The sequence below is a fragment of the Nymphaea colorata genome, chromosome 2 (assembly GCF_008831285.2).
Source record: "Nymphaea colorata isolate Beijing-Zhang1983 chromosome 2, ASM883128v2, whole genome shotgun sequence".
NCBI lineage: Eukaryota > Viridiplantae > Streptophyta > Magnoliopsida > Nymphaeales > Nymphaeaceae > Nymphaea > Nymphaea colorata.
The window spans coordinates 13,764,145-13,788,773 of record NC_045139.1 but is presented as its reverse complement, the minus strand read 5'-3'; the positions used below and the strand labels follow the sequence as shown (position 1 = coordinate 13,788,773).

The following is a 24,629-nucleotide window of genomic DNA, read 5'->3' as shown; positions in this document are numbered from 1 at the left end:
ATCGTTCCAAGCAGAGGCGGAGGTAAATGGTCGGGACTCGGAACCGCGGCAGCCAGTAACCAGATCCAGATCCGAATGCATCTTATTCGTCCCGCCCGTTCTGAAATCTGAAAACCCGCGTCCCAGCGACGCATTGTTGAGAACTTTTTCGTGATTTAGATCTCAATCTCGGCGACCATCGGGGCCAGACCCAAACGGAGTCTCTCTCCGGCGAGGCTGCTCCGAGTTCACGATCTTCAGCGGTTAGAACGTCGTTTCGCTCCTTTTAGGTCAACCACTCCAGCAGCTAGAGAAGAGACAGAATGGCCATCGCAAGGACCGGCGTCTTCGTGGACGACTACCTCGAATGTAAAATAAGCCCTAATTCCTCTCCGTCTTCATCCCGCGAATACCACTTACTTTTAGAAACCAACGCCTGCCTCTCTAAATCAGGACTTTCGAAATGTTTGGAACTGCTTTTCTCGTTTTCGTTCGATTTTTTAGTGCTTTCCCCTGTTCTTTGCGTTGCCAGATTCGAGCACACTGCCAGCAGAACTCCAGAGGCTACTCAACACCATGCGAGAATTGGACGAGAGATCGCAGGGTACAAAAAAACCCTAATTTTCAACACAGAATACGAATGAATTCGGTTGTTCTAGGGTTTCTAAATTTTAGCTTGTTCTGCTCTTCATGGAGATCATTATGCATTTATTTTTGTTTTTTTGGAATTTTCAGCCATGATTAATCAGAGTAGGGAGCAAACTAAATACTGCCTCGGCCTCTCTTCTCAAAATAATAAGAAAGGGCATCCTGAGGACGATGAATTCATCGAGAAGATGAAGAAGGAGATCGAAGTGAACCAGGAGAACGCGTTGAGCCTCTGCACGGAGAAAGTTCTGCTGGCTAAACAGGCCTATGATCTCGTAAATATGCTTTCTTCGAGAATTTGTTTCTGTTAATTCTGTCCCTGCGTCCAGTAATGTCGTCCGTTTGAAAGGTGAATTTTGCGAGTTTTTGCTTCTGCTAGCAATTAAAAGAGTCTCATTCATCTAACACTAGGTGGACTTAGTCTGATAAACATTTCTTTCCCTTTTTCTTCTCTACTGTTATCTGATTCTAGTTATGGTTTAAAACGGCTTTATAAATCAACCGAAGGAAGCTTGATGAAAATGAGATATAGTTGGAAACAGGATTGATAGACAAATTGGAGAAAGCTTGGAGTCAGTGAGATACTCTGGGCAGATGCTTAAGTGAATGTAGATACTGGTTCACACCTGTACAGGAAAGTATAGGTTCTATGCAACCCATATTTTGTTACAACATCACAAGTGAAAATCTGTTTTCTTTCTGACTATGTTATTAACGTCGACATGATTCATTATCAGCGGCACGTGTATTGTTGCTGAGTTGATAAAATGTAGTCATGATTTGATAAAATGTTGGTGAAGCTAGGAACTGTCCAAGCCTCCCCAAAGGTTCCACTTAGTATGCAATTTGCCTACAACAAACTAATGCAAATATGTAACGCTTTCTCCATATAATTTACTGCTGATAGACATCTCTCTCTCTCACTCACTCTCCCTCTCTCTCTCTCACTCTCATTGACTTCTGAAATGATATCATCTGGCTGTTGCTTGCAACATACAATTCTCTCTAATTCTACATGAATACTTAATAGTTGTATTCTGTATTAAAGCTATGACATGAGGTCTCGTGACTGCAAACAGTTGAACATTGAAGAGCTGACTCTTGATGTTGCCGGAATTGACTTTGTTGTAGATCGATAGCCAAATGAAACGCCTTGAAGAAGATCTTGGTCACTTTTCAGAAGACCTAAAGCAAGGTATGTTGTTCTTTTTTTTTTTGGTGCATTACTCTTCAGTCCAACTTATAATATTACTTATTTAATTTCAAGGTCAAGTGGTTCATTTTATCAACAAGCCTTCTTGAAGCATGATATGTTTGACTGACTTATAGCAAATAAACTATCCACTTTTGCTTTATATGTACCTCATAGAAATATCTTATGAAAATAAGCAATATGGGAAAGGTAAGTGGCTATTGGACTCATGAAGATAGAAGGGCAAGAGGATGGCAAACTTATGCAGCAGGAAAAAGATAGTTGTGCAAAACAATCACCAAAGTTTCTGGTTCAAACTTTGAGATGTGTGAGCTGGAACAGTTTATAAGATATGATTATGATGGACAACCTAATTTGAATGTGTCTAAAGCTTAAGTAGTTTGAAATAGTTGTCTTAATCATTTGTTTCCATTGTGAATCTGGAATATCCTGTTCCATATGGCAGCATGTCACCTTATTATTCATGGCTAACTCAATAGGATCTTTATGGCCACCATGTAGTGTTGAGTTTCACAAATAAAGACACATTTTCTTTGAATTTTTATGGAATTTAGCCAAACATATGCATACAGGTACTGGGTTATGTGATTGTTTTGGCCTGCTGACATATTAACATTTTCAGCCACCTTTTTTTTTTTTTGCCTAAACAATCATTTTTGCCGTTATGTTTGATTGTTTCTTTTTTGCAATGTCACAAATGAGATCTAAACATATATTTGATTGGTGGTAGATAAGTTGATATTAATCTACACTTGACTAAATGATGCGTATGATTCAGATTCTTACTGTGCACAGATTGTGGATACTGCAGCTTGTAATCTATAGGAATGCTTGGATTTTTCAATGAACTCATGCTTTATATTATTCTTGTAGTCTCCATCTTACGTCAATAGGACTTCACTTGGAAATGCTAAATTTCAGAAGCATTATTTTTTACACTTGGCTGTAATTGCAACTGGCAGTTAAGATCCGAATGTTATAAAGTGGAGAGAATAAACAAATCATGACGGTGAAATTTGTTTATCTTAAAGCTGTGGTTTACTACAAATTGATGTGAAGGTAATGGACTACATGTGGACCTTGCTTCTCATTGGTTTTAAGTGTAAAACTTTTCAGAGGGGAAAATACCTCATGACGAGCCTACGGTCCTCCCTCCTGTGGTTGTTAAGGATGAACGAAGGAAGACATATTTTGGTACACCACAGACCAAGAGGCTTGAGTTCAGGGAGAGGGAATGGGATCGAGAGCGTGATCGAGACTTCGAACTCATGCCACCTCCCGGCAGCCATAAGAGAACTGTTCCTGCCCCTGTTGATGTTGATCAACCCATTGATCCAAATGAACCAACCTACTGTGTTTGTCATCAAGTTGGATTTCCAATCCTGAACTTTCAATTAATGTTCAAAATTGATCTTGAATTGGTAACTGTCAATCTAATTTGTCCTTACTATCCAGGTATCATTTGGTGATATGATTGCCTGCGACAATGAGAATGTGAGTCATATTTGTTCCCTCTATTTCCATTTCCATTAGGTTTTTTTTTTATTTTTTATTTTCAGTGGTGCTAACTCCTGTTGAAAAATTAAAAGCATAACGTGAGATGTGTTATCTTGGTCAGGCTGGAAGAAGATCCACCTAGTTTAGAAAAGTTGATTAGTGTCGCTTATTACTTGGTACATTGTCGTCTGTGTTAGCCTTAGTTTTAGAGGCTTTGATTGAGCCTTCAGGAGGCAAGAGCCTGATCAAATATCCAGAACAGCAATCTCTGGTTTCTGGTCCTTGTGTATGTTATGTGAGAACTGCATGTTCTTGGCTCTGTTGATTCATTTACTAGCTGGAGATTTGGACTGACGGTTCTTCATTTACAGTGTGAAGGAGGGGAATGGTTCCATTATGCATGTGTTGGCCTTTCATCTGAGACACGCTTTAAAGGGAAGTGGTACTGTCCCACGTGCAAACCTCTCTACATTAAAGCACAGGAAAATGTGTAGGTATTCTACTGGTCTGCCTGAGAATTTTCTGGAACATGGTGAGGTCGGATCGTGCAAATACAGCTTATTTAGAGCACAACAGATTGTTTTTGAGTCACTTTTGTCAAATATAAATATCTATCTCAAATTCGTTGACAAGAATCACTATTGTTCTATATTGTGAGATGTATTCAATCATCAACCACTCATATTACATAATACTGTCTGTGAATCAAAGTGAAATAGCTTGTAAGGATGAACCTTGCTGGGGGCTTGAGTACCTATAGCGTCCTAGGGATTTTCAAGGAGCTCTGGTCGGAGACACACCCTAAAATTAGCTGCGAATCTGCACCTTTTCAAGAGGATCTTACATTTTGATGGTGGGGTTAGTTCAAACGTTCCACTCAACAATTGCCAACGTATAGGTGGCGGGTCCCCCATATTTGAGGCCTGCAGATCTAACATTGCCATGTGCTTGGATTAGTCCGGCGCCAGAGTCGGACCCATGGCAGAAGTTCAAAGAAAAACATAAACAGGGATGCCAATGAATTGGCATGATCGGGCCACTTTAATTAAGTTGGATATGGAGAAAATTATGACATGTAATCAAGAAATCAGACCAGATTCGGTTCTAAGACATCTGGTCAGATTTGGATTCAGGTTCAATTTTGAATAAATATCTGATTGGATTCAGGTTCAAGCTCTTACCTCTGTTCACTTGAAGTAAAAAAATAAGTCTTTCAATGCTTCAAGTTCTTGAAATGCTCCTGCTCAATTCTCGTGAAGAAAAGCGTTAAATGCTTCCTATTTAGAGCTGTAGCTCAATTCACGTCAACCAAAGAGGAAATCACAAAAAGATGATTAGAGAAACGAGAGGCCTGCTTCTGCTACAGAAATCAACATTACTCTCGGGAAATAGGTGTTCATTTAGACATTGTACTCAATTTTGCAACTGCACATGAAAACATTTCCTATGTAATTCCATTTCCTGTAATACGCATAGTAAAAAGGGAGCAACCGGGTGACATGAATGGCAGGCATTCCTCTTTCCTTAAATTCGATTTTTCCTATACTAATGTTCATGGATTTTGAAAATTGACTGCATCATAATGTGGACTGAATTTTTTATCAAATTCAGTCTCCAATTCAAAAGTTGGATTGGGACATCATTCAGTTTGAAAAAATGGTTTGGATACGGTGTGTATATATATATTACGATACACGGCCCAGGACAGGACGTTTTAGTGACTTGAAGGCCCCAAGTACAAATCTCTGTGACTAAGTCAGCAAATTACACAGGCTAAAAATCTCTGCGACCAAATCACCAAATAACACCACGATCAAAACTGGAGAAACGGGAAGAATTTAAAATAGCCAAAACGAGTTAGCAGTTGCATTAAGAAGACCAACGAAGAAAGCAAACCACCAACGTTCAAAACTCCATGAATTCAACTTCAAGGCATAAGTACAAGGGGAAACAAAGGTGGGGTTTGCACTTTTGGAGTCAAATGGGTCACCGCCCCACCCACACCATTTGAAATTTGAATGAACCCCACCCTTCTTCCCTCGCCTGCTTCACTCCTCCCACCGTCTCTGGAGCCCGCAGGGTTGTTGCGGCCGGTCCTCTCTGGAGCTGTAACGCCGCACGCCAGGTTAACCTTCTCCTTTCAATTTGTTTCTTCTCTTTCAGCCAAACCCCGTGATGCCCAAAAGTCATTTCCCTTTATTTTTGGCTCCTCCGGATCGAAAATGGTGCGTTTCTGAAATTGGTGGTTTGTTCTTCGAATGATTTTGACTGTGATTGATCGATTATTGCTTGTGTTTGTTCGTTTTTATGTTATTTCGCCCGTTCATTTCCTGCTCGAGGTTATCCTCGTTGGATGGAATATCATGGGTCCGTTTAGTAGAGATATACTTAGCACTCGAGTTGCTTATCTTGATGCGGTGAAGGTCATGGGCTTTTCATCGGCATTTTCTTGGAGAGATTCGGTCGTGTCCTTTTCCCGTTTCTTGTTGCTCCATGTTTTCAATTTTTGGATGGTCTGTGGTTCACGGTTTTTTATCTTGACTTGACTCAATCTGAAGCGGTTGCCCCGTAGTTTCTTTGCTTGAATTGCATCTTTCTGGAGATGGCTATAGCTTAGTGTTGGTGTTGAGTAATGAGGATCTAACCTGGCGACGCAAGTTCTTGTTCAGAATCGCGTGAACAGTGTGGCCTAATATGTTTACTGCGAATTTTGCGGATAGAACTCTTGGAAGAAAATGGTTGTTAGCTGAAGATTGATACTGTTGTTACTAATTTCCACGGAAACGGTGGTGACCGTGAAACCGGAGCTGGCATTATGATTCAAATCCTGACACTTCGCCGTAACATTGACATATAACTGAGAGATATGCCAAATAGGTTCGGTTCTGTTCTGGTGAAAGTTGGACTAATCCTTTCAGCAGCTTCAAGTCTGGTGAATATAATACATTAGACCTATCCATTGTGCTTTCTTAATTTATGCTATTCTGGCTTACCTTTTAGGACTGCACCATCGTCTTCCTTCGTGCATGTTTTCTGGTTTTGATTCTTAACAACTGCTGTGTGCATAATGGATCACTGAAAGTGCATATAGATCTATAGGATATGCTGCATTCAAGAATAACAATCAGCTGAATTATTAAAATCCTGTTGTCAGGGTAGGTACTATTGAACATGATGCTACAATACATAGTTATCTGCAACTCAATTATTTGTTGGTGACTTCTTTGGGTCAACTATATATGAAATAAGAACATTCTAGTTGTATAGGAAGTTCTTCATAGTAGAAAATCTTCTCCTTTAAATTTGTTTCTTCTCTTTCAGCCAAACCCCGTGATGCCCAAATGTTATTTCCCTTGATTTTTGGCTCGAAATCGACCTGAAATTGACCAAAACCTTGACTATCAATTTTGATACTTGTGGTGAATCTTTCGGCAGTGCTGTATGTGGTAGTTTTACTTTCTCTTTTGCTCCTGTTTTCAAGTTTCCGTAGGTTCTGCTATTTCATTGAATAGCAAAATGCAGAGACGAGAAGGAAGCATGTTATTTGATTTGCTTTTGTTGGTTCGCGTCTGCAGATCTTCTTTCAGCTTCTTCAATGGGGAGGAGCGCCAGTCCGCTGCTGAAGCAGGAGCTTGCGAACCTCGAAAAGGATTCGAACACGCGCCGATCTGCCATGAAAGCTCTGAGATCTTACGTGCGAGAGCTTGATTCCAAGTCTATCCCTCAATTCCTAGCCCAAGTCTCAGAATCGAAAGAATCAAATTCTTCATCGTACGAGCACACCATCTCTCTCTATGAAGTCCTTGCTCGTGTTCATGGAAAGAATATAGTTCCCCAGATCCGAAACATCATGTTGACTATCATCTCCACCTTGACCTCAAGTGCTGGTTCTTTCCCACTCCATCAAGCCTGCGCGAAGGTTGTACCTGCCATTGCACGTTATGGAATCGATCCTTTGTCTCCTGACAATGAAAAGTTGTCGATTATTGACTCTCTAGCTCGGCCCCTGTCGGAAGTTCTAATGGGACGTCCTGAATGCTTAGCTTCTGGTGCTGCCCTTTGTTTGAAAGCTCTTGTGGAATCTGATAATTGGAGATTTGCTTCTGATCAGACAGTGAATATGGTTTGCTTGAATTTATCTGGAGCTCTTGAAGAGAAGGTAACACAAATGCATTCTCACATGGGTCTTGTAGTGTCTCTTGCAAAGTGCAGTCCATTGATCCTAGAGGGATATGCTCGGTCACTTATAAGATCGGCTATCGACATATGTGGACCTGGGGAGACTGAAATATCTGCACAGAAGCGCTTGAACGCAATCCAACTAATAAACTCCATTTTGAAACATGTAGACCCAAGTAGCATTTGTTCCGAAATGGAGCAAATTCTCCTCTTCTTGGAGAAATGCCGCTCTGACCAGTTGATGTTTGTAAGGAGTGCTGCCACCGAAGCTCTTCTAAATGCAAGAACCATTGCAGTAGTGAAGAAACTAAAAATCAATGCCCTTTCAATGGTGAATGAGTCTTTCGTTTCTCAAAAAAAAGATCGTAGTATGAGTCCATACAGTGCAGAGTCCACAATCACCTGTAACCACTCTCCTAGGTCTGTAACGCCTGATTCTGAGACAGTGACTTCTTTTGCTACATCACCCATTTCGCCTGCTCAGTCATACTGCAACTTTGGAAGGCCTACAAATCGTAGGCTTTGGATGGACACTCATAGTGCTGTAGATGTTTCCTTGAAAGATGGTCTTTATTCTTCAAGCATGATAGATGGGCATACAGGTTTTATTGGTACTAGCTTCAAGGAAGATCCCAAACGCTTGATCGACGAGGATGTTACTTATACGGGAGCTGAACTTTCTGAAGAGTTTACTGGGTTTGGTTCAAATTCTGAAATTTTGGAGGCAGAAAATGATACCCCAAAGGTACACGATCCAAAGAAATACCATTTCCTTTTAATGATTTTATTTTAGCTGAACCAAGGTTGCGATATAAACCAATTTCCAGTTTTACAAGTTAAAAATGTAGTTCAAGCATCAAACAAATGAGTTTAACCTTGCTTCTATATGATGGTTGGAAATTTTGCTTTTTCAGTGAAAGAAGCTTTACCCCGTGTCTTCAGCCATATTCTGTTTGCAAGATGGTTATGGGATTCAGCAATGCTGTTTTCTGTAGCATCAAATTTTGCTTAGAAAAAGTCTCATTTGATGCTTATTGCAGATAACACCGAGATTTTCTTAGAACAATTTTCCCTGATAATGTTTGCCTATTTCTCATTTGCAAGAGTTTAAATGCCTGGTTTTTTAAGTATTTGACTTTTGTCTTCTGACATGTGTTTTGCTTTCCTCTTCTTTTCCCAGAAGCAGTATCCAACTATTCCTATAGATGACATGTTTTGCTTTCCTCTTCTTTTCCCAGAAGCAGTATCCAACTATTCCTATAGATGACATCAAGATTTTCACTACTCCCAGAAAGCTAATGCGGTCTCTTCAAGACCAGGATGCTGAGAGCAATATCTTGGATGAAGAATCTAGTGATCGAAGTAGCCAGAATTCCAACGGATCAGAACTTAGCCCACTAAACAAAATTCAGGGACATCTCAAATTGGAATTTCGTGAATGGAAGTCTTCAGAAGCCCCCAACATGACTGATTGGCAAAACAAATTTGAAGATGCTACATTTCAAGCCGACAAGGTCCACCAATCACATTCCTGTCATAAGACAGAGTCTGTATCTTCAACTGATGGGGATCCAGTGGAAGCTGATCATGCCTTATTTGATGAAGTGGCAGAAGGAAAAAAGAAACCGCGTATTACAGTCAAGAAAAAGATGAACCCCATGATGCTCGTTTTCAGTATATGTTTCGTCATATTGCTAGTTTCTATTGCAGTTATGTTCATCACCAATGGGACAAATCACAGGGATACGTACAACAATTTCGTTGCCACATGATACAACAATTTAGTTTCAGGATAATGTAACCAATTGTTGCATGATTTTTTGTAGTTGCTTTGTGACTGATTCCATTTTGTGTAAGTAATATTTTTAGCTTTTATACTGTTTTCCCATCTTGAGATAAAAACGTGATATTTGTAGAGAGTTTGACGATACATGTGACTATTTTCCATTGTTGGATAGCTGACGGCGTTCAAGAGATTACCATTACATATGAAACCTTCTTTTTCCTCTATTCATATATTTCAAGATGTAACCACTTTACACATAGCAATAGTTAGATGAACAACTGGACTGAATGCTTTGAAACGAATCTTAAATACAGAAACATGAATATATGTATAAGAATGAAATCCGGTACAAGATTGAAGATTTTTTGTTCAATACATTGTTATTGGCACTTGGTTGGGCCTCTAGGGCTCTGAAGTGACTCATGTAGTGAAATAAAAGTCGCTTGTGCTAGACTTGAAATTCAGTCAATTCCCTTTCGAACATAAAGGAGCCAGACCTCTCAATTCTATAACAAAAAATTGCCCAACATTCTGAAAAGGGAAGTACTCAGAGAAACAAATAATATACATTTTCCAATACTTCCATTTCTAAACAGTGGACACGTTGAGCCTCTGCATGGAGAAAGTTCTGCTGACTAAACAAGCCTATGATCTCGTAAATATGCTTTCTTCGAGAATTTGTTTCTGTTAATTCTGTCCCTGCGTCCAGTAATGTGGTCCGTTTAAAAGGTGATTTTTGCAAGTTTTTGCTTCTCCTAGCAATTAAAACAGTCTCATTCCTCTAACACTAGGTGGACTTAGTCTGATAAACATTTCTTTCCCTTTTTCTTCTCTACTGTTATCTGATTCTAGTTATGGTTTAAACCGACTTTATAAATCAATCAAAGGAAGCTTGATGAAAATGAGATATAGTTGGAAACGGGATTGATAGACAAATTGGAGAAAGCTTGGAGTCAGTGAGATACTCTGGGGAGATTCTTAAGTGAATGTAGATACTGGTTCACACCTGTACAGGAAGTATAGGATATATGCAACCCATATTTTGTTACAACATAACAAGTGAAAATCTGTTTTGTTTTTTACTATGTTATTAGTGTCGACATAATTCATTATCAGCGGCATGTGTATTGTTGGTGAGTTGATAAATTGTAGTCATGATTTGATAAAATGTTGGTGAAGCTAGGAATTGTCCAAGCCTCTCCAAAGGTTCCACTTAGTATGCAATTTGCCTACAACAAACTAATGCAAATATATAACGTTTTCTCCATATAATTTACAGCTGATGTACATCTTCTCTCTCTCTCTCATTCACTTCTGAAATGATGTCATCGGGCTGTTGCTTGCAACATACAATTCTCTCTAATCAACAATAATTGGGGGTGTCTTATGTCTACATGAATACTTAATGGTTAGTATTCTGTATTAAAGCTATGACATGATGTCTCGTGACTGCAAACAGTTGAACACTGAAGAGCTGACTCTTGATGTTGCTGGAATTGACTTTGTTGTTGATCGATAGCCAAATGAAACGCCTTGAAGAAGATCTTGGTCACTTTTCAGAAGACCTAAAGCAAGGTATGTTGTTCTTTTTTTTTTTGGTGCATTACTCTTCAGTCCAACTTATAATATTACTTATTTAATTTCAAGGTCAAGTGGTTCATTTTATCAACAAGCCTTCTTGAAGCATGATATGTTTGACTGACTTATAGCAAATAAACTATCCACTTTTGCTTTATATGTACCTCATAGAAATACTTATGAAAATAAGCAATATGGGAAAGGTAAGTGGCTATTGGACTCATGAAGATAGAAGGGCAAGAGGATGGCAAACTTATGCAGCAGGAAAAAGATAGTTGTGCAAAACAATCACCAAAGTTTCTGGTTCAAACTTTGAGATGTGTGAGCTGGAACAGTTTATAAGATATGATTATGATGGACAACCAAATTTGAATGTGTCTAAAGCTTAAGTAGTTTGAAATAGTTGTCTTAATCATTTGTTTCCATTGTGAATCTGGAATATCCTGTTCCATATGGCAGCATGTCACCTTATTATTCATGGCTGACTCAATAGGATCTTTATGGCCACCATGTAGTGTTGAGTTTCACAAATAAAGACACATTTTCTTTGAATTTTTATGGAATTTAGCCAAACATATGCATACAGGTACTGGGTTATGTGATTGTTTTGGCCTGCTGACATATTAACATTTTCAGCCACCTTTTTTTTTTTTGCCTAAACAATCATTTTTGCCGTTATGTTTGATTGTTTCTTTTTTGCAATGTCACAAATGAGATCTAAACATATATTTGATTGGTGGTAGATAAGTTGATATTAATCTACACTTGACTAAATGATGCGTATGATTCAGATTCTTACTGTGCACAGATTGTGGATACTGCAGCTTGTAATCTATAGGAATGCTTGGATTTTTCAATGAACTCATGCTTTATATTATTCTTGTAGTCTCCATCTTACGTCAATAGGACTTCACTTGGAAATGCTAAATTTCAGAAGCATTATTTTTTACACTTGGCTGTAATTGCAACTGGCAGTTAAGATCCGAATGTTATAAAGTGGAGAGAATAAACAAATCATGACGGTGAAATTTGTTTATCTTAAAGCTGTGGTTTACTACAAATTGATGTGAAGGTAATGGACTACATGTGGACCTTGCTTCTCATTGGTTTTAAGTGTAAAACTTTTCAGAGGGGAAAATACCTCATGACGAGCCTACGGTCCTCCCTCCTGTGGTTGTTAAGGATGAACGAAGGAAGACATATTTTGGTACACCACAGACCAAGAGGCTTGAGTTCAGGGAGAGGGAATGGGATCGAGAGCGTGATCGAGACTTCGAACTCATGCCACCTCCCGGCAGCCATAAGAGAACTGTTCCTGCCCCTGTTGATGTTGATCAACCCATTGATCCAAATGAACCAACCTACTGTGTTTGTCATCAAGTTCCAATCCTCAACTTTTAATTAATGTTCAAAATTGATCTTGAATTGGTAACTGTCAATCTAATTTGTCCTTACTATCCAGGTATCATTTGGTGATATGATTGCCTGCGACAATGAGAATGTGAGTCATATTTGTTCCCTCTATTTCCATTTCCATTAGGTTTTTTTTTTATTTTTTATTTTCAGTGGTGCTAACTCCTGTTGAAAAATTAAAAGCATAACGTGAGATGTGTTATCTTGGTCAGGCTGGAAGAAGATCCACCTAGTTTAGAAAAGTTGATTAGTGTCGCTTATTACTTGGTACATTTTGGTCCCTGTCAACCTTAGTTTTAGAGGCTTCGATTGAGCCTTCAGGAGGCAAGAGCCTGATCAAATATCCAGAACAGCAATCTCTGGTTTCTGGTCCTTTTGTATGTTATGTGAGAACTGCATGTTCTTGGTTCTGTTGATTCATTTACTAGCTGGAGATTTGGACTGACGGTTCTTCATTTACAGTGTGAAGGAGGGGAATGGTTCCATTATGCATGTGTTGGCCTTTCATCTGAGACACGCTTTAAAGTGAAGTGGTACGATCCCACGTGCAAACCTCTCTACATTAAAGGACAGGAAAATGTGTAGGTATTCTACTGGTCTGCCTGAGAATCTTCTGGCACATGGTGAGGTCGGATCGTGCAAATACAGCTTATTTAGGAGCACAACAGATTGTTTTGAGTCACTTTTGTCAAATATAAATATCTATCTCAAATAGGTTGACAAAAATCACTATTGTTCTATATTGTGATATATATTCAATCATCAACCACTCATATTACATAATACTGTCTGTGAGTCAAAGTGAAATAGCTTGTAAGGATGAACCTTGCTGGGGGCTTGAGTACCTATAGCATCCTAGAGATTTTCAAGGAGCTCTGGCCGGAGACACCCTAAAATTAGCTGCGAATCTGCACGTTTTCAAGGGGATCTTACATTTTGATGGTGGGGTTAGTTAAAACGTTCCACTCAATAATTGCCAACGTATGGGTGGCGGGTGCCCCATATTTGTGGCCTGCAGATCTAACATTGCCATGTGCTTGGATAAGTCCCGGGCCAGAGTCGGATCCATGGAGCTGGATCTAAGGAACGGATAAATGCACCGTTGCTCATCTTCTACCTTTTCGATTTTGGTGTGGCAAAGTATTGGATTACCAACTTTCTCTTCTGCTTCTTTTCAGAATAAGTTTGTATCCTTGCAATATCTGGCGCTTCTCGTTTAAACTTTCTTAATAAGCTCTGCCACGATCTGAACCTTTGGTTTCAGACCAAGTGACACGGGGGAAAAAATATGGCGAGCCAAAGGAAAGCAGACCTCTACCCGTTTATACCAAGAAACACACCTCGGTATATTCTTTACTGTGAAAGCATTGCAACCTCCTAACCAGGTCGATGGAACCGCTCGTTAATCTCCGCCTAGTTTTTCAAACAAGTTGGGTTTCGAGGACTTCTGGCTGCCGACAATGGTTCATATCCTTATCCTTTCATCCGAAAACAGTTTGATTCACCACCTTTGGATCAAATGCTGTTTCTACACACGTTGGTCTTTCCCTTGACACAAATGAAGCGGCTTGTTTAAGAGAACTTTTCCGCCATGACAGAAGTTCAAAGAAAAACATAAACAGGGATGCCAATGAATTGGCTTGATCCGGCCACTTTAATTAAGTTGGATATAGAGAAAATTTTTAACATGTAATCAAGAAATCAGACCAGATTCGGTTCTAAGACATCTGGTCAGGTTTGGATTCAGGTTCAATTTTAAATAAATATATGATTGGATGCTAAGGATCACCATCGTTGAATGTTCAATGCTCTTAGCTCAATTCACTTGAAGTAAAAAAAGAAGTCTTTCAATGCTTCAAGTTCTTGAAATGCTCCAGCTCAAGTCTATCGATAAATGTTCATTGCTATTATTTGTTGCATGATTTTTTGTAGTTGCTTTGTGACTGATTCCATTTTGTGTAAGTTATAATTTTAGTTTTTATACTGTTTTTCCATCTTGAGATAAAAACGTGATATTTGCAGAGAATTTGACGACACAGGTGACTATTTTGCTGTCCATTTCCATTGTTGGATGGCTGTCGCCATTCTAGAGATTACCATTACATATGAAACCTTTTTCTTCGTTTATTCATATATTTCAAAATATAACCACTTTCCACATAGCGATAGTTAGATGAACAACTGGACTGAATGCTTTGAAACCGATCTTAAATACAGAAACATGAATATATGCATAACAATGAAATCCGGTACAAGATTGAAGATCTTTTGTTCAGAAGTACATTGTTAGTGGCACTTGGTTGGGCCTCTAGGGCTCTGAAGTGACTCACGTAGTGAAACAAAGGTCCCTTGTGGTGGACTTGAACTCCAGTCGATTCCAGCCAGATTTGTTAATTCTATAACAAAAAATTGCCCAATATTCTGAAAAGGGAAGTACTCAGAGAAACAAATAATATACATTTTCCAATACTTTGGAGCTGCAATTATCTTTTTATGATGGGTATTCTGCTATAAGTTGTCATGTTCCAAAACTTGAGCACCTCTCCATTCTTCACCAGGTTTCAGGACAACAGGCACCAACATTGAAGCAGGGCCAGTGCAAATAAAGTAATCCTTTCCAAACCTTTCTGAAAAGGAGCCAGGGCAGCTCAAGTAAATGTCATCGTAGCCCATTCTTATAATTCTAAATCCAAGTCCATTCCCCTGCAATGACAACAAGATTCACAGAATGAATTCATGTGAAGTGTGTGTATTAAAACCACATGAAAAGATCGCAATTCAATTTCAGTTACATGCTATAGCAGGGAGAGTGGAAGATCTAAAAAATGCAACTGGAAGGTGCAATGTCATAGTCAAAATTTTAGAAAAATTAATTTTGTCATTTGAATCAGATTATGAAACCTCTTACCACTGCCAAAAAGGTTTCTATGCTGCAGCTAAACAGCTAATGGATATTAGCACGGCATTAAGGAAACCAGTCAAGATCTGAATTACGGAATTTGAAAGATATAAGTCTCAGGTCGTTACCTGATCTATGGTTTCATACTTTGATGGAGGGGTGTTGTAGATTCTCTTTAATCTCTCAACAGGAGGTGCGGAATATACTCTACTAAATCTGTCTTTCATCATGATAAACTTATTATCCTCCACTTGCCATTTATCATTCTGTTTTCCCTTGTCATCAGAGAACAGATTCCAACCAGCAGACTCTGGTTTCATTGCTTCAGCCTGTGACAAAATATTAAATTTTGATGACAGTGGTGGGTGTGCACAATAAGAACATCCAGTGAGCCCTGTAACTGCAGAACCCTTTCGACCTTTGAATTTTAGATGGCTAAGAATCCCACTTGTCAACTCTGCATTTGAAGTCCCTTTGTTCTTCACAATGACTGCAGTTGCCATGCTCACAGCAAAGAGGGAGACTATGTAAGTTACATCAAGCGCGCCGTCTGCATTAGTGCATATCAATTCAACCTAAAACCAGAAGACAGCGTGTCATCAATTGGTGAACTTTTGAATAATCACAAAACAACTATAGGGATAAATGTGTGGTCAACTATGTTTTTTTTTTTTAATTTGGTGTCTGTTAACTGCAGTAACCCTCACATGTTGGTTTGGGACATAGTCTCAATTCTCATTCTTGAACAAAACACTGGGTAGGAGAATCTCATTACATTTTGGAGAATCATCGCTTCTTGGACAAAGTTTGCTGTGAATATATATATATATATATATATATATATATATATATATATATATATATATATATATATATATATATATATATATATATATATATATAATTTGTAGAAATTTGATAGCAGTATGTGAAAAGTCATTGTTATTGGAACCAACATTTTGGAAAGGAAAAAAGAAACATGGTGGCAAAGGTTGGCCGCATAGTGATCCAATTGAGGAAGCAGAATAAACGGTCTTAACAATCTGTATCGAGAGAAAAAAAACCAATAAAAAATAAACACTCTCGCAGAGAAATTCGACTTAGGAAGCAAGCGAAACCGATGCCACCAACTTCCATTTCTAAAACAGAAAAAAAAAAAAAGAGAAAAAGTCCCCACATTGTGAATCCAACTCAAGAAGTAAAGCAGTCAGTACCTGAACAGCATCAATGGAATCTGATTCCACATGTTTAACATCCCACTGTGATGCGGACCACGTTGATCCATCCCGTTTCGTCCTCGAAAGATTATTGAGAACTAACCCAATTCCACCCTTCACCGATGCACCATCAGCAGATCCATCAGGCACCGTGTAAACAATCTCTTGAAAGCCGTCATCCTTCCAGTAGACCTTGGGCTTGTATGAGGTGACCAGGCCATCTGAGAGCCTGAGCTGCAGGGAGCTGCCGTTTCGGACGGCCAACTCGACAGTCGGAATCCCGTTCAGCTGAGTAAACTTAACTCCTTTCCGGCCGAATTTCTGTTCGAGCAGCTGAGGGGGAGAGGAGGAGAGGAGGGGAGAGCTAGAGGCAGCCATGGTTCTCTACCACACACAGTGGCCGGCTGGCCTTGCTGCCTATCCTAATTTTGCTGGGACGCCCGTTCTTGACGGATTGAATTATCTGAAACACGAAGAATCTTCCGTTGAGGGCTATATTTTCGGCTTTACCCGACTATAAGTTCTACGTTGTTCCGCATTTTCTTAGCAGCCTCTCCGGAAATCTACAAGTTCAAGGATCGTTTTTGAATTTTAGGGTAAAAGTTGGTTGCGGACGAAGAATTTATCCCTGCTTCCGACCCTGGGCCTAACCCAACCAAGTCTTAGTAGCCTGACCCGGTTGATTGGCAGGTCCAGATCCAGACCTACCATACCACCCCGCCCCTGCCACTGCATCTTATGATCTAGGCCGTCCATCTGACGGCATTAGGGTTTCCGACTCTGCTTTTTGTAGGGGAAGGAAGAGGTTTTTGGGATTTCTCTGGGCATTCGCATTCCGAGGAGGGAGAGAGAGAGAGAGAAGGAGAAGAGAAAGGGGAAGCTCCTCCGGAACGAAAATGGTGCGTTTCTGAAATTGATGGTTTGTTCTTCGAATGATTTTGACTGTGATTGATCGATTATTGCTTGTGTTTGTTCGTTTTTATGTTATTTCGCCCGTTCATTTCCTGCTCGAGGTTATCCTCGGTGGATGGAATATCATGGGTCCGTTTAGTAGAGATATACTTAGCACTCGAGTTGCTTATCTTGATGCGGTGAAGATCATGGGCTTTTCATCGGCATTTTCTTGGAGAGATTCCGTCGTGTCCTTTTCCCGTTTCTTGTTGCTCCATGTTTTCAATTTTTGGATGGTCTGTGGTTCACGGTTTTTTATCTTGACCTGACTCAATCCGAAGCGGTTGCCCCGTAGTTTCTTCGCTTGAATTGCATCTTTGTGGAGATGACTATAGCTTATTGTGTTGGTGCTGAGTCATGAGGATCTAACCTGGCGACATAAGTTCTTGTTCAGAATCGCGTGAACAGTGTGGCCTAATATGTTTAGTGCGAATTTTGCGGATAAAACTCTTGGAAGAAAGTGGTTGTTAGCTGAAGATTGTTACTGCTGTTACTAATTTCCATGGAAACGGTGATGACCGTCAAACCGGAGCTGGCATTATGGTTCAATCCTGATACTTAGCGGTAACAGTGACATATAACTGAGAGAAAGGCCAAATACGTTCGGTTCTGTTCTGGTGAAAGTAGGAGTAAACCTTTCAGCATCTTCAAGTCTGGTGAATATAATATATTAGACCTGCCCATTTTGCTTTCTTAATTTATGCTATTCTGGCTTACCTTTTAGGACTGCACTATCGTCTTCCTTCCTTCATGTTTTCTGGTTTTGATTTTAACAACTGCTGTGTGCTTAATGGATCACTGAAAGTGCATATAGATCTATAGGATATGCTGCATTCAAGAATAACAATCAGCTAAGTTATTAAAATCCTGTTGTCAGGGTAGGTACTATTGAACATGATGCTACAATACATAGTTATCTGCAACTCAATTATTTGTTGGTGACTTCTTTGGGTCGACTATATATGAAATAAGAACATTCTAGGCGCATAGGAAGTTCTTCATACTAGAACAATCATTCTATGCACGGTTTTCCTAATTTCTTCATACTTGTGATGTAGGACCTTATGTATTTTTGTCCAAGAAGGTACGTGAGTGATTAAATATTTTTTTTCTGATAGACATGTAATATTGTTGGTACATTTTCTTTTATTTATGGACTTGTCCCGCTACAAGTTGTTAGTATTACACAGCAATGGCCTCAGGCTTATTAGGTCTTCCTGTGCCTTGGTGTATTATTTATAGATTTTTCCGTGACGATTAGTTGAACGCTTAGTTTGAGACTCTGGTGGTGCAGCCTCTATACTAGAATGCCTTTGCATATTTCTTCCCATTTCATGTCTCTTGCCAAATTCATAAGGCCATGATCATTTGTATTTATTCTCTCCTTTCTCTTGCAATGTATCATAAATAATGTACGCTGTCTTTTTCCATGTGGTATATGTTAACTTGTATGAGCATGTTCATGTTTGTTTGATTACTGTTGTTTGTTTGAATGATCAAATCATACTGCCAAGTCACCAAGTCAAGATTGTTTTGTTCAAGATTGACTGATTGGTTTGTGAACACGGTAGATTGTCCTTTTCCATTGATTGCATGTGCCTATGTTATATGCATGTATTCATGGTGTTATACTAACTTTAACTTATAACTACTGTTTTGTAGACAAAGCGTACAAAGAAGGTTGGAATTGTTGGCAAATACGGTAAGCATTGCTGTTTCAAAATTAAAATTTCTACATAAATCTTCACTAGATATTAGTGGCTTTGAGTACGTCTTGTGTCCATTTGCACCTCAATGGGCTTTGAGCTGTCCTTCCTATTTGCAAATTAATTTCTGTACGGCATCTCAAACTTTTTGTCAATGGTCAGTTCGTCTTGGGTTTCTAAAGTTCTTCTCTTGACTTGTCACTTTGGTGCCGATTTCAGGCACAAGATATGGTGCCAGTCTGCGTAAGCAGATCAAAAAAATGGAAGTGAGTCAGCATGCCAAGTATTTCTGTGACTTCTGTGGCAAGGTAAGTGCTACAATAAGACATTTTGTTAGTTCGAGGCTTCTGTCGGTTTGAGTATATCTTTTCATTACGGAAGAAGTCTGTCGGCACACTTTAGTCCATCGAGTAATATGTTTGCAATTTTGGACATTATGCAGTTTGCAGTGAAGAGGAAAGCAGTGGGCATCTGGGGATGCAAGGACTGTGGCAAAGTGAAAGCTGGAGGTGCCTACACATTAAAGTGAGTTACATTTTTTGGTAACCTATCAAGTTTTCGTTTTGTGGACTCCATTGCCATACCTTTCGAGTTTGAAGGTATTTTCACAAAAGAAAATGCTTTTCTTGCGCTCACTAGTCGCTACAGAAAGTCTAATGCATTAATTAGACACTTCTTTGCTTTTTTATAGGAGTACTTGTGTTTTAGCCTTCTTTGGTTCATGACTAGTTGTTTGTTAACTTTCTTTTGTTTATTGTTTGAAGCACTGCGAGTGCCGTTACCGTTAGGAGTACCATTCGTCGGTTGAGGGAGCAGATCGAGGTGTAGACATTGACCTTCCATGTACCGAATTATGCTCAGAAATCAGATGTCCTGCTGCCTATGAAAGACTTCAGCTTATTATTGTCTAGAAATTGAGATAGACCTAGTGCCCATTGTGTTTTTTGTGGACAAGATCTGCTATGACATGGGGTTGCAAGGCCACCCCTTTTTTTTTGCTTTACTGCTTCGCTCATGTCTTGAACTCCGTTAGCAATTCATGTCTTTCTTTTTTTTTGCTTTTATCTTTTTCTTATAATTCATTTTCAATTTCACGAATATGAGCGTCTTCTGCCATCAATACTAGCAACGCACTCATCGAGATTTTACTTTAATCCTTCCTTGATTAGCAACTAGGGCTGAATATTTAGCTTTTTAAACATAAAAAATATCTAATTAGGAGTTCCAATCCATACTCTAAGCACTGTAACTATTAGTGCCCTTTATGGGTTTGTTTCTATGTTCATCATCCGAAGAGCAGGATTGATTCTGGGAAGTAGTATTTTTATCTGCATATGAACTTCCAACGTATCTCATATGCTGTCCAAGGGTGTAGAAGGAATACGTATTTGAAAAATGTTACGTTAGCATAAATGGCTCCTAATGGTTGATAAAAAACTTGGTCGCAGCTTTACTTATCCGAGGTCTCCTTGCGTCCAAAGAAATGCGTCTCAGTTTCTCCAGAATAAGACGTTTTTCAACCCCTTTCAGCACTCCGCAGCCAAATCTCATTTAGATTGGAAAAAATATATGACCAGAAGGGAAGCACTTTAGCAAAAAGAAAGAGGGAGGGAGATCGAATATAAATCACAATAATATCCTACAGTAAATCCAGTAAACTAAAGGAAGATATTACAGAGCTAAAAAAATTGCCACTGCAACTACCATGAATTGGGACGGGGTGGTCATCCGATTAGAGGAGGAAGCCTGTATCTGAATCGGAAAAATGCAACCATCCTGCGAAGCATTCTGGGTGGTCATCGTCGCAAGGCCCTGAAAATCACAGCTGCCAGCGACCTGGGACTGGACCTGGTAGTACATATTGAAAGCATATGAAGCATTCGATCGAACATCCAAGTTGCTGCAGGACGAGCCATACGAGAGTGCAGTGCAGTCAGAGTATTGACAGGCGTAGTTCACATTATCAGCTATTGCCGTGAGGTTGTCGGCATCCTGACGAAGAACGCACCATTGTTGCGGCAGGTACTCCACGTTGGTCGCTGGGACGAGCGATTTGTTCGTGTCCGTGCCATTAATGAGGTCCATGGTGAACTTTGGCTGGCCGTCGAAGGTAAAGATTCCCCAATGGCGCTCGAAGTTGCCTGGTGCTATGCTCTTGGCGTCTTCATCAATCAAGCCAAACAAAAAAACTTCGATGTATCCTGGTCTTAAAGGGGTGCCCACATTCTGGGCCAACTTCTTGAGCAGGCCGTCATAGAACCTCTTGGCATTGGCCACAGTGGCGCTCTTTTCTCCATCAGTAGGCCAGCCTACCTCGCCCACAATTATGGGCAGATTGGGCACACCAGCGTCCTTCAGTGCCGAGACCAATGTATCAAAGTTGGCGTCAAAGACGTTGGTGTAAGAAACCCCACTGGCTGGGTCGGTGAGTGGAGTGTTGGTGCCATCGAAGAAGGCATAGTCAATGGGGAAATTTTCATTGTCATACAAGCTGAGATATGGGTAGATGTTGACGGTGAATGGCGCGCCGCTGTTGTTAAGAAACTGAACCATTTCTGCCTGTTGAAACCCAATCTTTGCATTAATATTCAAGCGATCATGCAAACAGGAAGCGAGAAGATGGTTGGCGGCAATAACTAGAGAAAGCTGAAAGATTTTTCTGTGGCGAAAACATGAAAACAGTACGTTCGTTAACGTTTACCATTTTACTGCTAATGTCTGGACGAAATTTTCCTGCAGATGGGAATTCAGAGTCGTAGACGTCAGCATTAAGAGGCACAGTAGCCTTGATCTGCTCTCCCAGGCCTGCATCATTTAACGCAGCTTGGATGTTTGAAAGGGCGGGGAGAGTGACGTTGTCGAAGGTGCCATTGTATGACTTAAGAAAGGGTTCATTCCCCACTGCGACGTATCTGGAAAACAGAAGTTGCAGAATTGAATTGCCTGATAGAAAGGAAAACCTTAGAAGCTGAACTGCTAATTAGATTGCATAAAACGCAACCGAAAGAGGGCCCTTTTATATGTTGGACGATGAAACGCTTCGGTTGCTAAGTTAGAGTTTAATTGTTTGAGAATTAAAGCATTTTTTCGTCTTTTTTTTGTTCGTAAAGGCAGATGCTAGTTAGTACCCACGGTTGCTAAACCGATACAAGTTTGTCTGAGTCGGCCTATTTGACACGAATTAGTTAAATGAAGTAATTCAATGAGTGGAAGACGGACTCAGCTTGGATTGTTTAAAAATTGCAAGCTATTTAGTTTCCTTATTATTTCATAGTGACTAAGTATTCTTTTGCAATTAAGTGGACCTTATAAATCATCATTTCTCTATTGTTATTAATGCTTCATAAACCTTTTGAATTCATTTTTAAATGTTTGTTTTAATTATTTTCTGTCGGTTTCTATTGAAGTTTAAACTTTTTAATTTTTTTCAAATTCAAAAACAGCATCCGTTCCATTGGATTTGGTCATTTCTATCCCTTTTTTAGCTGTTCGATTAACGGTATGACCGCTAAACCTTTGCAAAAAGAACACCAAGAAAAAATTGAGGCGAATACATTGTTCAGTAGAAGAATTGGTTTGTCAAGGTTACCATGGAAGTGTTCTCAAAGGTTTCGCCATGAAGTTATTACAATTGGTGGTCAGTTAGGCATAAGAAAAGATGGAGGATGACAGGTAGAAGTTCTTGAATCAAGTTTCAACCAGTAATTTTATTGCTCGAACTTTTTCGTGAGGGTCTTCGTTAAATTTGGTATTCAAACATATTACGGATTGATCTAAAATGTGTTTTTGCTGTTTGTTTTTATAGTGCCTATTTGTAAAGCAAGCGAACATGCTTGGTACCTAACTAATTCTGCGTTGTGTTGTTTAAATTCATGAGCCCGTGCCGGAGTCTCTACTCTTTCGTCGGAAAATGTTTGAAGAGAAGAAAGAACTCACTTGATGTTGACGCCACCGTTGAAGTTGTAGCGCGTGACGTTGCGCCGTACCCATTGCTTTGCTGCGTCGGGGTCGCCGGCGATGGCCGCGAGCATCTTGTTCGGGATCGCCACCATCACCTCTATCCCCGTCCCCGCCAGTCCGCTCATCACCGACTCTTCTGCGTCGAACAGCTTTACCTTGGTGATGCCATTGTTCTTCAGCAGCTGCCCCACGACTGTTGGCGGCAGCCGATGAGTCGCCTGAGTCCCCCAATTGATTCCCAACCCCTTGACGCAGACGCTCAAGGAAAATAGCCAACAGAAGCACGTCAGAAACCGAGGGACCAGCATTTTCCGGGAAGGGTGTGAACGGAGAACGGACTGGATGGCAGGGAAGTGGCCCTCTGGAAGGCTGTCAACTGGAACGTAATATTCCTTCACGGCGTACTGCAGAAGGATGAGGTGAGAGACGGCTGGCTGTTTTGTATTACGTAGCTTGTTTCCTATCTCGGATGAACGGCAGTTGAACAGTTGCGGGTTTATGATCGACTAAGACCAAGCAAAAGCAAGCCGGAGCCCCGGGGCGAATTTCACCGGATGGGTACTCGTGAAAGAGCCTTTTGGAGGACTACCAACGTTAGAAGACGGCGTTTCTAATGATTCGAGGCCACTTCTTTGAAGGATGAGGTCAGAATTCCAACTCGCCGGAAAGGCAGTCGTTCGAAAAACCGTCGTTTTTATGACCCCGGATCTACAATTGGAAACCGTTTCTGGTAACGACTGAAATTGATCTGAGCAAGGATTGCATGACTCTTCTTTTCTCTCCCTCTCTCTCTGAGCAAGGAGCACCAGAATGACAGAAAGAAACCACCTCTGTGAAACTACGCAGAATCGGAAATGCTGATTTCTATGGCAATGTTAGATGTCCTTGCTTGCCGATGATCAACTTGGAGCTGCAAAATCAAGAGGAAAATAGAAAAAAACTTATAAAAACTTATTTCTTTCCTTCGTCGTCTTCTCTTTCTTCTTAATTCTCCTGGTTGGTGCGTCCGGTCTCTTATTTGATGCTCTTTCTCTCTTGCATCCTTCGTCTCTCGGTCCTTTTCAGGAGATTTTTGGGGCAATCTGTTACCAACTTTATTTACTCGTTAAGAATAAGATCTGGCGAAGTCACGTCAGCGTGAACATGCACGACAGGCAGGCAAGCTCGATTTAGTGGGCAGTTACTCCCTCTCTCCTTTTCCGTTTCTAAGTTTAATTTCGTTAAAGTATTTTCTACGAATAGTTTTCATTTACTCTACAGCATTTTTGGCCATACTTGGAACATGAGCCCAGATGATTATAATGTTCTTGAAATGATTTTGCTTAAATAAGAGAGTGTTTGGTACATAATATAAAGACAAAATTTTCATCATATATATTGCTTTATGAAGTATTCTGCGACTACGAATGCTGTTTTTTTATTTGTCAAATACAAGGACTGCCGTTTTTAAAGTGCGTATTTTCGACACACGTACTTAACGTAATATGAATTCTTAGAAGACAGTATTCTTCTTATCAAATGTCTTAAAACATGTCTAGTGTTTTTTATTCGTTTATCATGGATTCGTTTGGAACAGTCCTGGGCCTGAACAAACAAGTTTTTT

At 39.9% G+C, this 24,629-nt stretch overlaps 5 protein-coding genes across 8 annotated transcripts; 3 read left to right on the top strand and 2 right to left on the bottom strand.

Moving 5' to 3' along the window:
• The first annotated feature begins 59 nt into the window (after positions 1 to 59).
• LOC116246692 (PHD finger protein ING2) lies at positions 60 to 13,005 on the top strand. Of its 3 annotated transcripts, XM_050076474.1 has the most exons (8): positions 65 to 348; positions 512 to 583; positions 715 to 902; positions 1,759 to 1,822; positions 2,957 to 3,207; positions 3,296 to 3,334; positions 3,709 to 3,874; positions 12,922 to 13,005. In XM_050076474.1, the coding sequence occupies exons 1-7, from the start codon at positions 303 to 305 to the stop codon at positions 3,829 to 3,831; spliced, it is 783 nt and encodes a 260-aa protein (XP_049932431.1). In that variant the 5' UTR covers positions 65 to 302; the 3' UTR covers positions 3,832 to 3,874; positions 12,922 to 13,005. The 3 variants fall into 3 exon arrangements, with proteins under 3 accessions (XP_049932432.1, XP_049932431.1, XP_031474374.1); XM_050076475.1 differs by lacking the exon at positions 3,709 to 3,874 and having other exon boundaries at positions 60 to 348; positions 12,756 to 13,005; XM_031618514.2 differs by lacking the exon at positions 12,922 to 13,005 and having other exon boundaries at positions 66 to 348; positions 3,709 to 4,029.
• On the top strand, positions 4,815 to 9,391 carry LOC116247654 (protein SINE1). The gene is made up of 3 exons (XM_031619889.2): positions 4,815 to 5,462; positions 6,913 to 8,261; positions 8,755 to 9,391. Exons 2-3 carry the CDS (start codon positions 6,933 to 6,935, stop codon positions 9,286 to 9,288), a joined length of 1,863 nt encoding a protein of 620 aa, XP_031475749.1. The 5' UTR covers positions 4,815 to 5,462; positions 6,913 to 6,932; the 3' UTR covers positions 9,289 to 9,391.
• LOC116247659 (60S ribosomal protein L37a-1) lies at positions 5,474 to 20,130 on the top strand. 2 transcript variants are annotated; one of them, XM_031619897.2, is made up of 5 exons: positions 5,474 to 5,562; positions 19,023 to 19,062; positions 19,286 to 19,374; positions 19,509 to 19,591; positions 19,831 to 20,130. In XM_031619897.2, exons 1-5 carry the CDS (start codon positions 5,560 to 5,562, stop codon positions 19,892 to 19,894), a joined length of 279 nt encoding a protein of 92 aa, XP_031475757.1. In that variant the 5' UTR covers positions 5,474 to 5,559; the 3' UTR covers positions 19,895 to 20,130. The 2 variants fall into 2 exon arrangements, with proteins under 2 accessions (XP_031475757.1, XP_031475756.1); XM_031619896.2 differs by lacking the exon at positions 5,474 to 5,562 and adding an exon at positions 17,167 to 17,308.
• Positions 14,501 to 16,899, bottom strand: LOC116247656 (photosynthetic NDH subunit of subcomplex B 2, chloroplastic). The gene is made up of 3 exons (XM_031619892.2): positions 16,407 to 16,899; positions 15,321 to 15,767; positions 14,501 to 14,996 (listed from the first exon to the last, which is right to left on the bottom strand). The coding sequence occupies exons 1-3, from the start codon at positions 16,785 to 16,787 to the stop codon at positions 14,802 to 14,804; spliced, it is 1,023 nt and encodes a 340-aa protein (XP_031475752.1). The 5' UTR covers positions 16,788 to 16,899; the 3' UTR covers positions 14,501 to 14,801.
• Positions 20,131 to 20,531: 401 nt separating the features above from the next.
• On the bottom strand, positions 20,532 to 24,053 carry LOC116247157 (glucan endo-1,3-beta-glucosidase 8-like). Its single transcript, XM_031619153.2, has 3 exons — positions 23,003 to 24,053; positions 21,768 to 21,978; positions 20,532 to 21,625 (listed from the first exon to the last, which is right to left on the bottom strand). Exons 1-3 carry the CDS (start codon positions 23,332 to 23,334, stop codon positions 20,738 to 20,740), a joined length of 1,431 nt encoding a protein of 476 aa, XP_031475013.1. The 5' UTR covers positions 23,335 to 24,053; the 3' UTR covers positions 20,532 to 20,737.
• Between the last annotated feature and the right edge of the window lie 576 nt (positions 24,054 to 24,629).

Coding starts and splice junctions, on each gene's coding strand:
- LOC116247654 (XM_031619889.2), top strand. CDS start 6,933: ATGGGGAGGAGCGCCAGTCCGCTGCTGAAGCAGGAGCTTGCGAACCTC. Junction 8,262..8,754: donor CAGAAAATGATACCCCAAAG/GTACACGATCCA, acceptor TTCTTTTCCCAG/AAGCAGTATCCAACTATTCC.
- LOC116246692 (XM_050076475.1), top strand. CDS start 303: ATGGCCATCGCAAGGACCGGCGTCTTCGTGGACGACTACCTCGAAT. Junction 349..511: donor CGTGGACGACTACCTCGAAT/GTAAAATAAGCC, acceptor TTGCGTTGCCAG/ATTCGAGCACACTGCCAGCA. Junction 903..1,758: donor CTAAACAGGCCTATGATCTC/GTAAATATGCTT, acceptor ACTTTGTTGTAG/ATCGATAGCCAAATGAAACG.
- LOC116247656 (XM_031619892.2), bottom strand. CDS start 16,787: ATGGCTGCCTCTAGCTCTCCCCTCCTCTCCTCCTCTCCCCCTCAGCTG. Junction 15,768..16,406: donor ATTCCATTGATGCTGTTCAG/GTACTGACTGCT, acceptor TTCTGGTTTTAG/GTTGAATTGATATGCACTAA. Junction 14,997..15,320: donor AGTATGAAACCATAGATCAG/GTAACGACCTGA, acceptor TTGTCATTGCAG/GGGAATGGACTTGGATTTAG.
- LOC116247157 (XM_031619153.2), bottom strand. CDS start 23,334: ATGCTGGTCCCTCGGTTTCTGACGTGCTTCTGTTGGCTATTTTCCTTG. Junction 21,979..23,002: donor AACGGTGGCGTCAACATCAA/GTGAGTTCTTTC, acceptor TCTGTTTTCCAG/ATACGTCGCAGTGGGGAATG. Junction 21,626..21,767: donor CAGACATTAGCAGTAAAATG/GTAAACGTTAAC, acceptor GGGTTTCAACAG/GCAGAAATGGTTCAGTTTCT.
- LOC116247659 (XM_031619897.2), top strand. Junction 19,375..19,508: donor TCTGTGACTTCTGTGGCAAG/GTAAGTGCTACA, acceptor GACATTATGCAG/TTTGCAGTGAAGAGGAAAGC. Junction 19,592..19,830: donor GGAGGTGCCTACACATTAAA/GTGAGTTACATT, acceptor TATTGTTTGAAG/CACTGCGAGTGCCGTTACCG.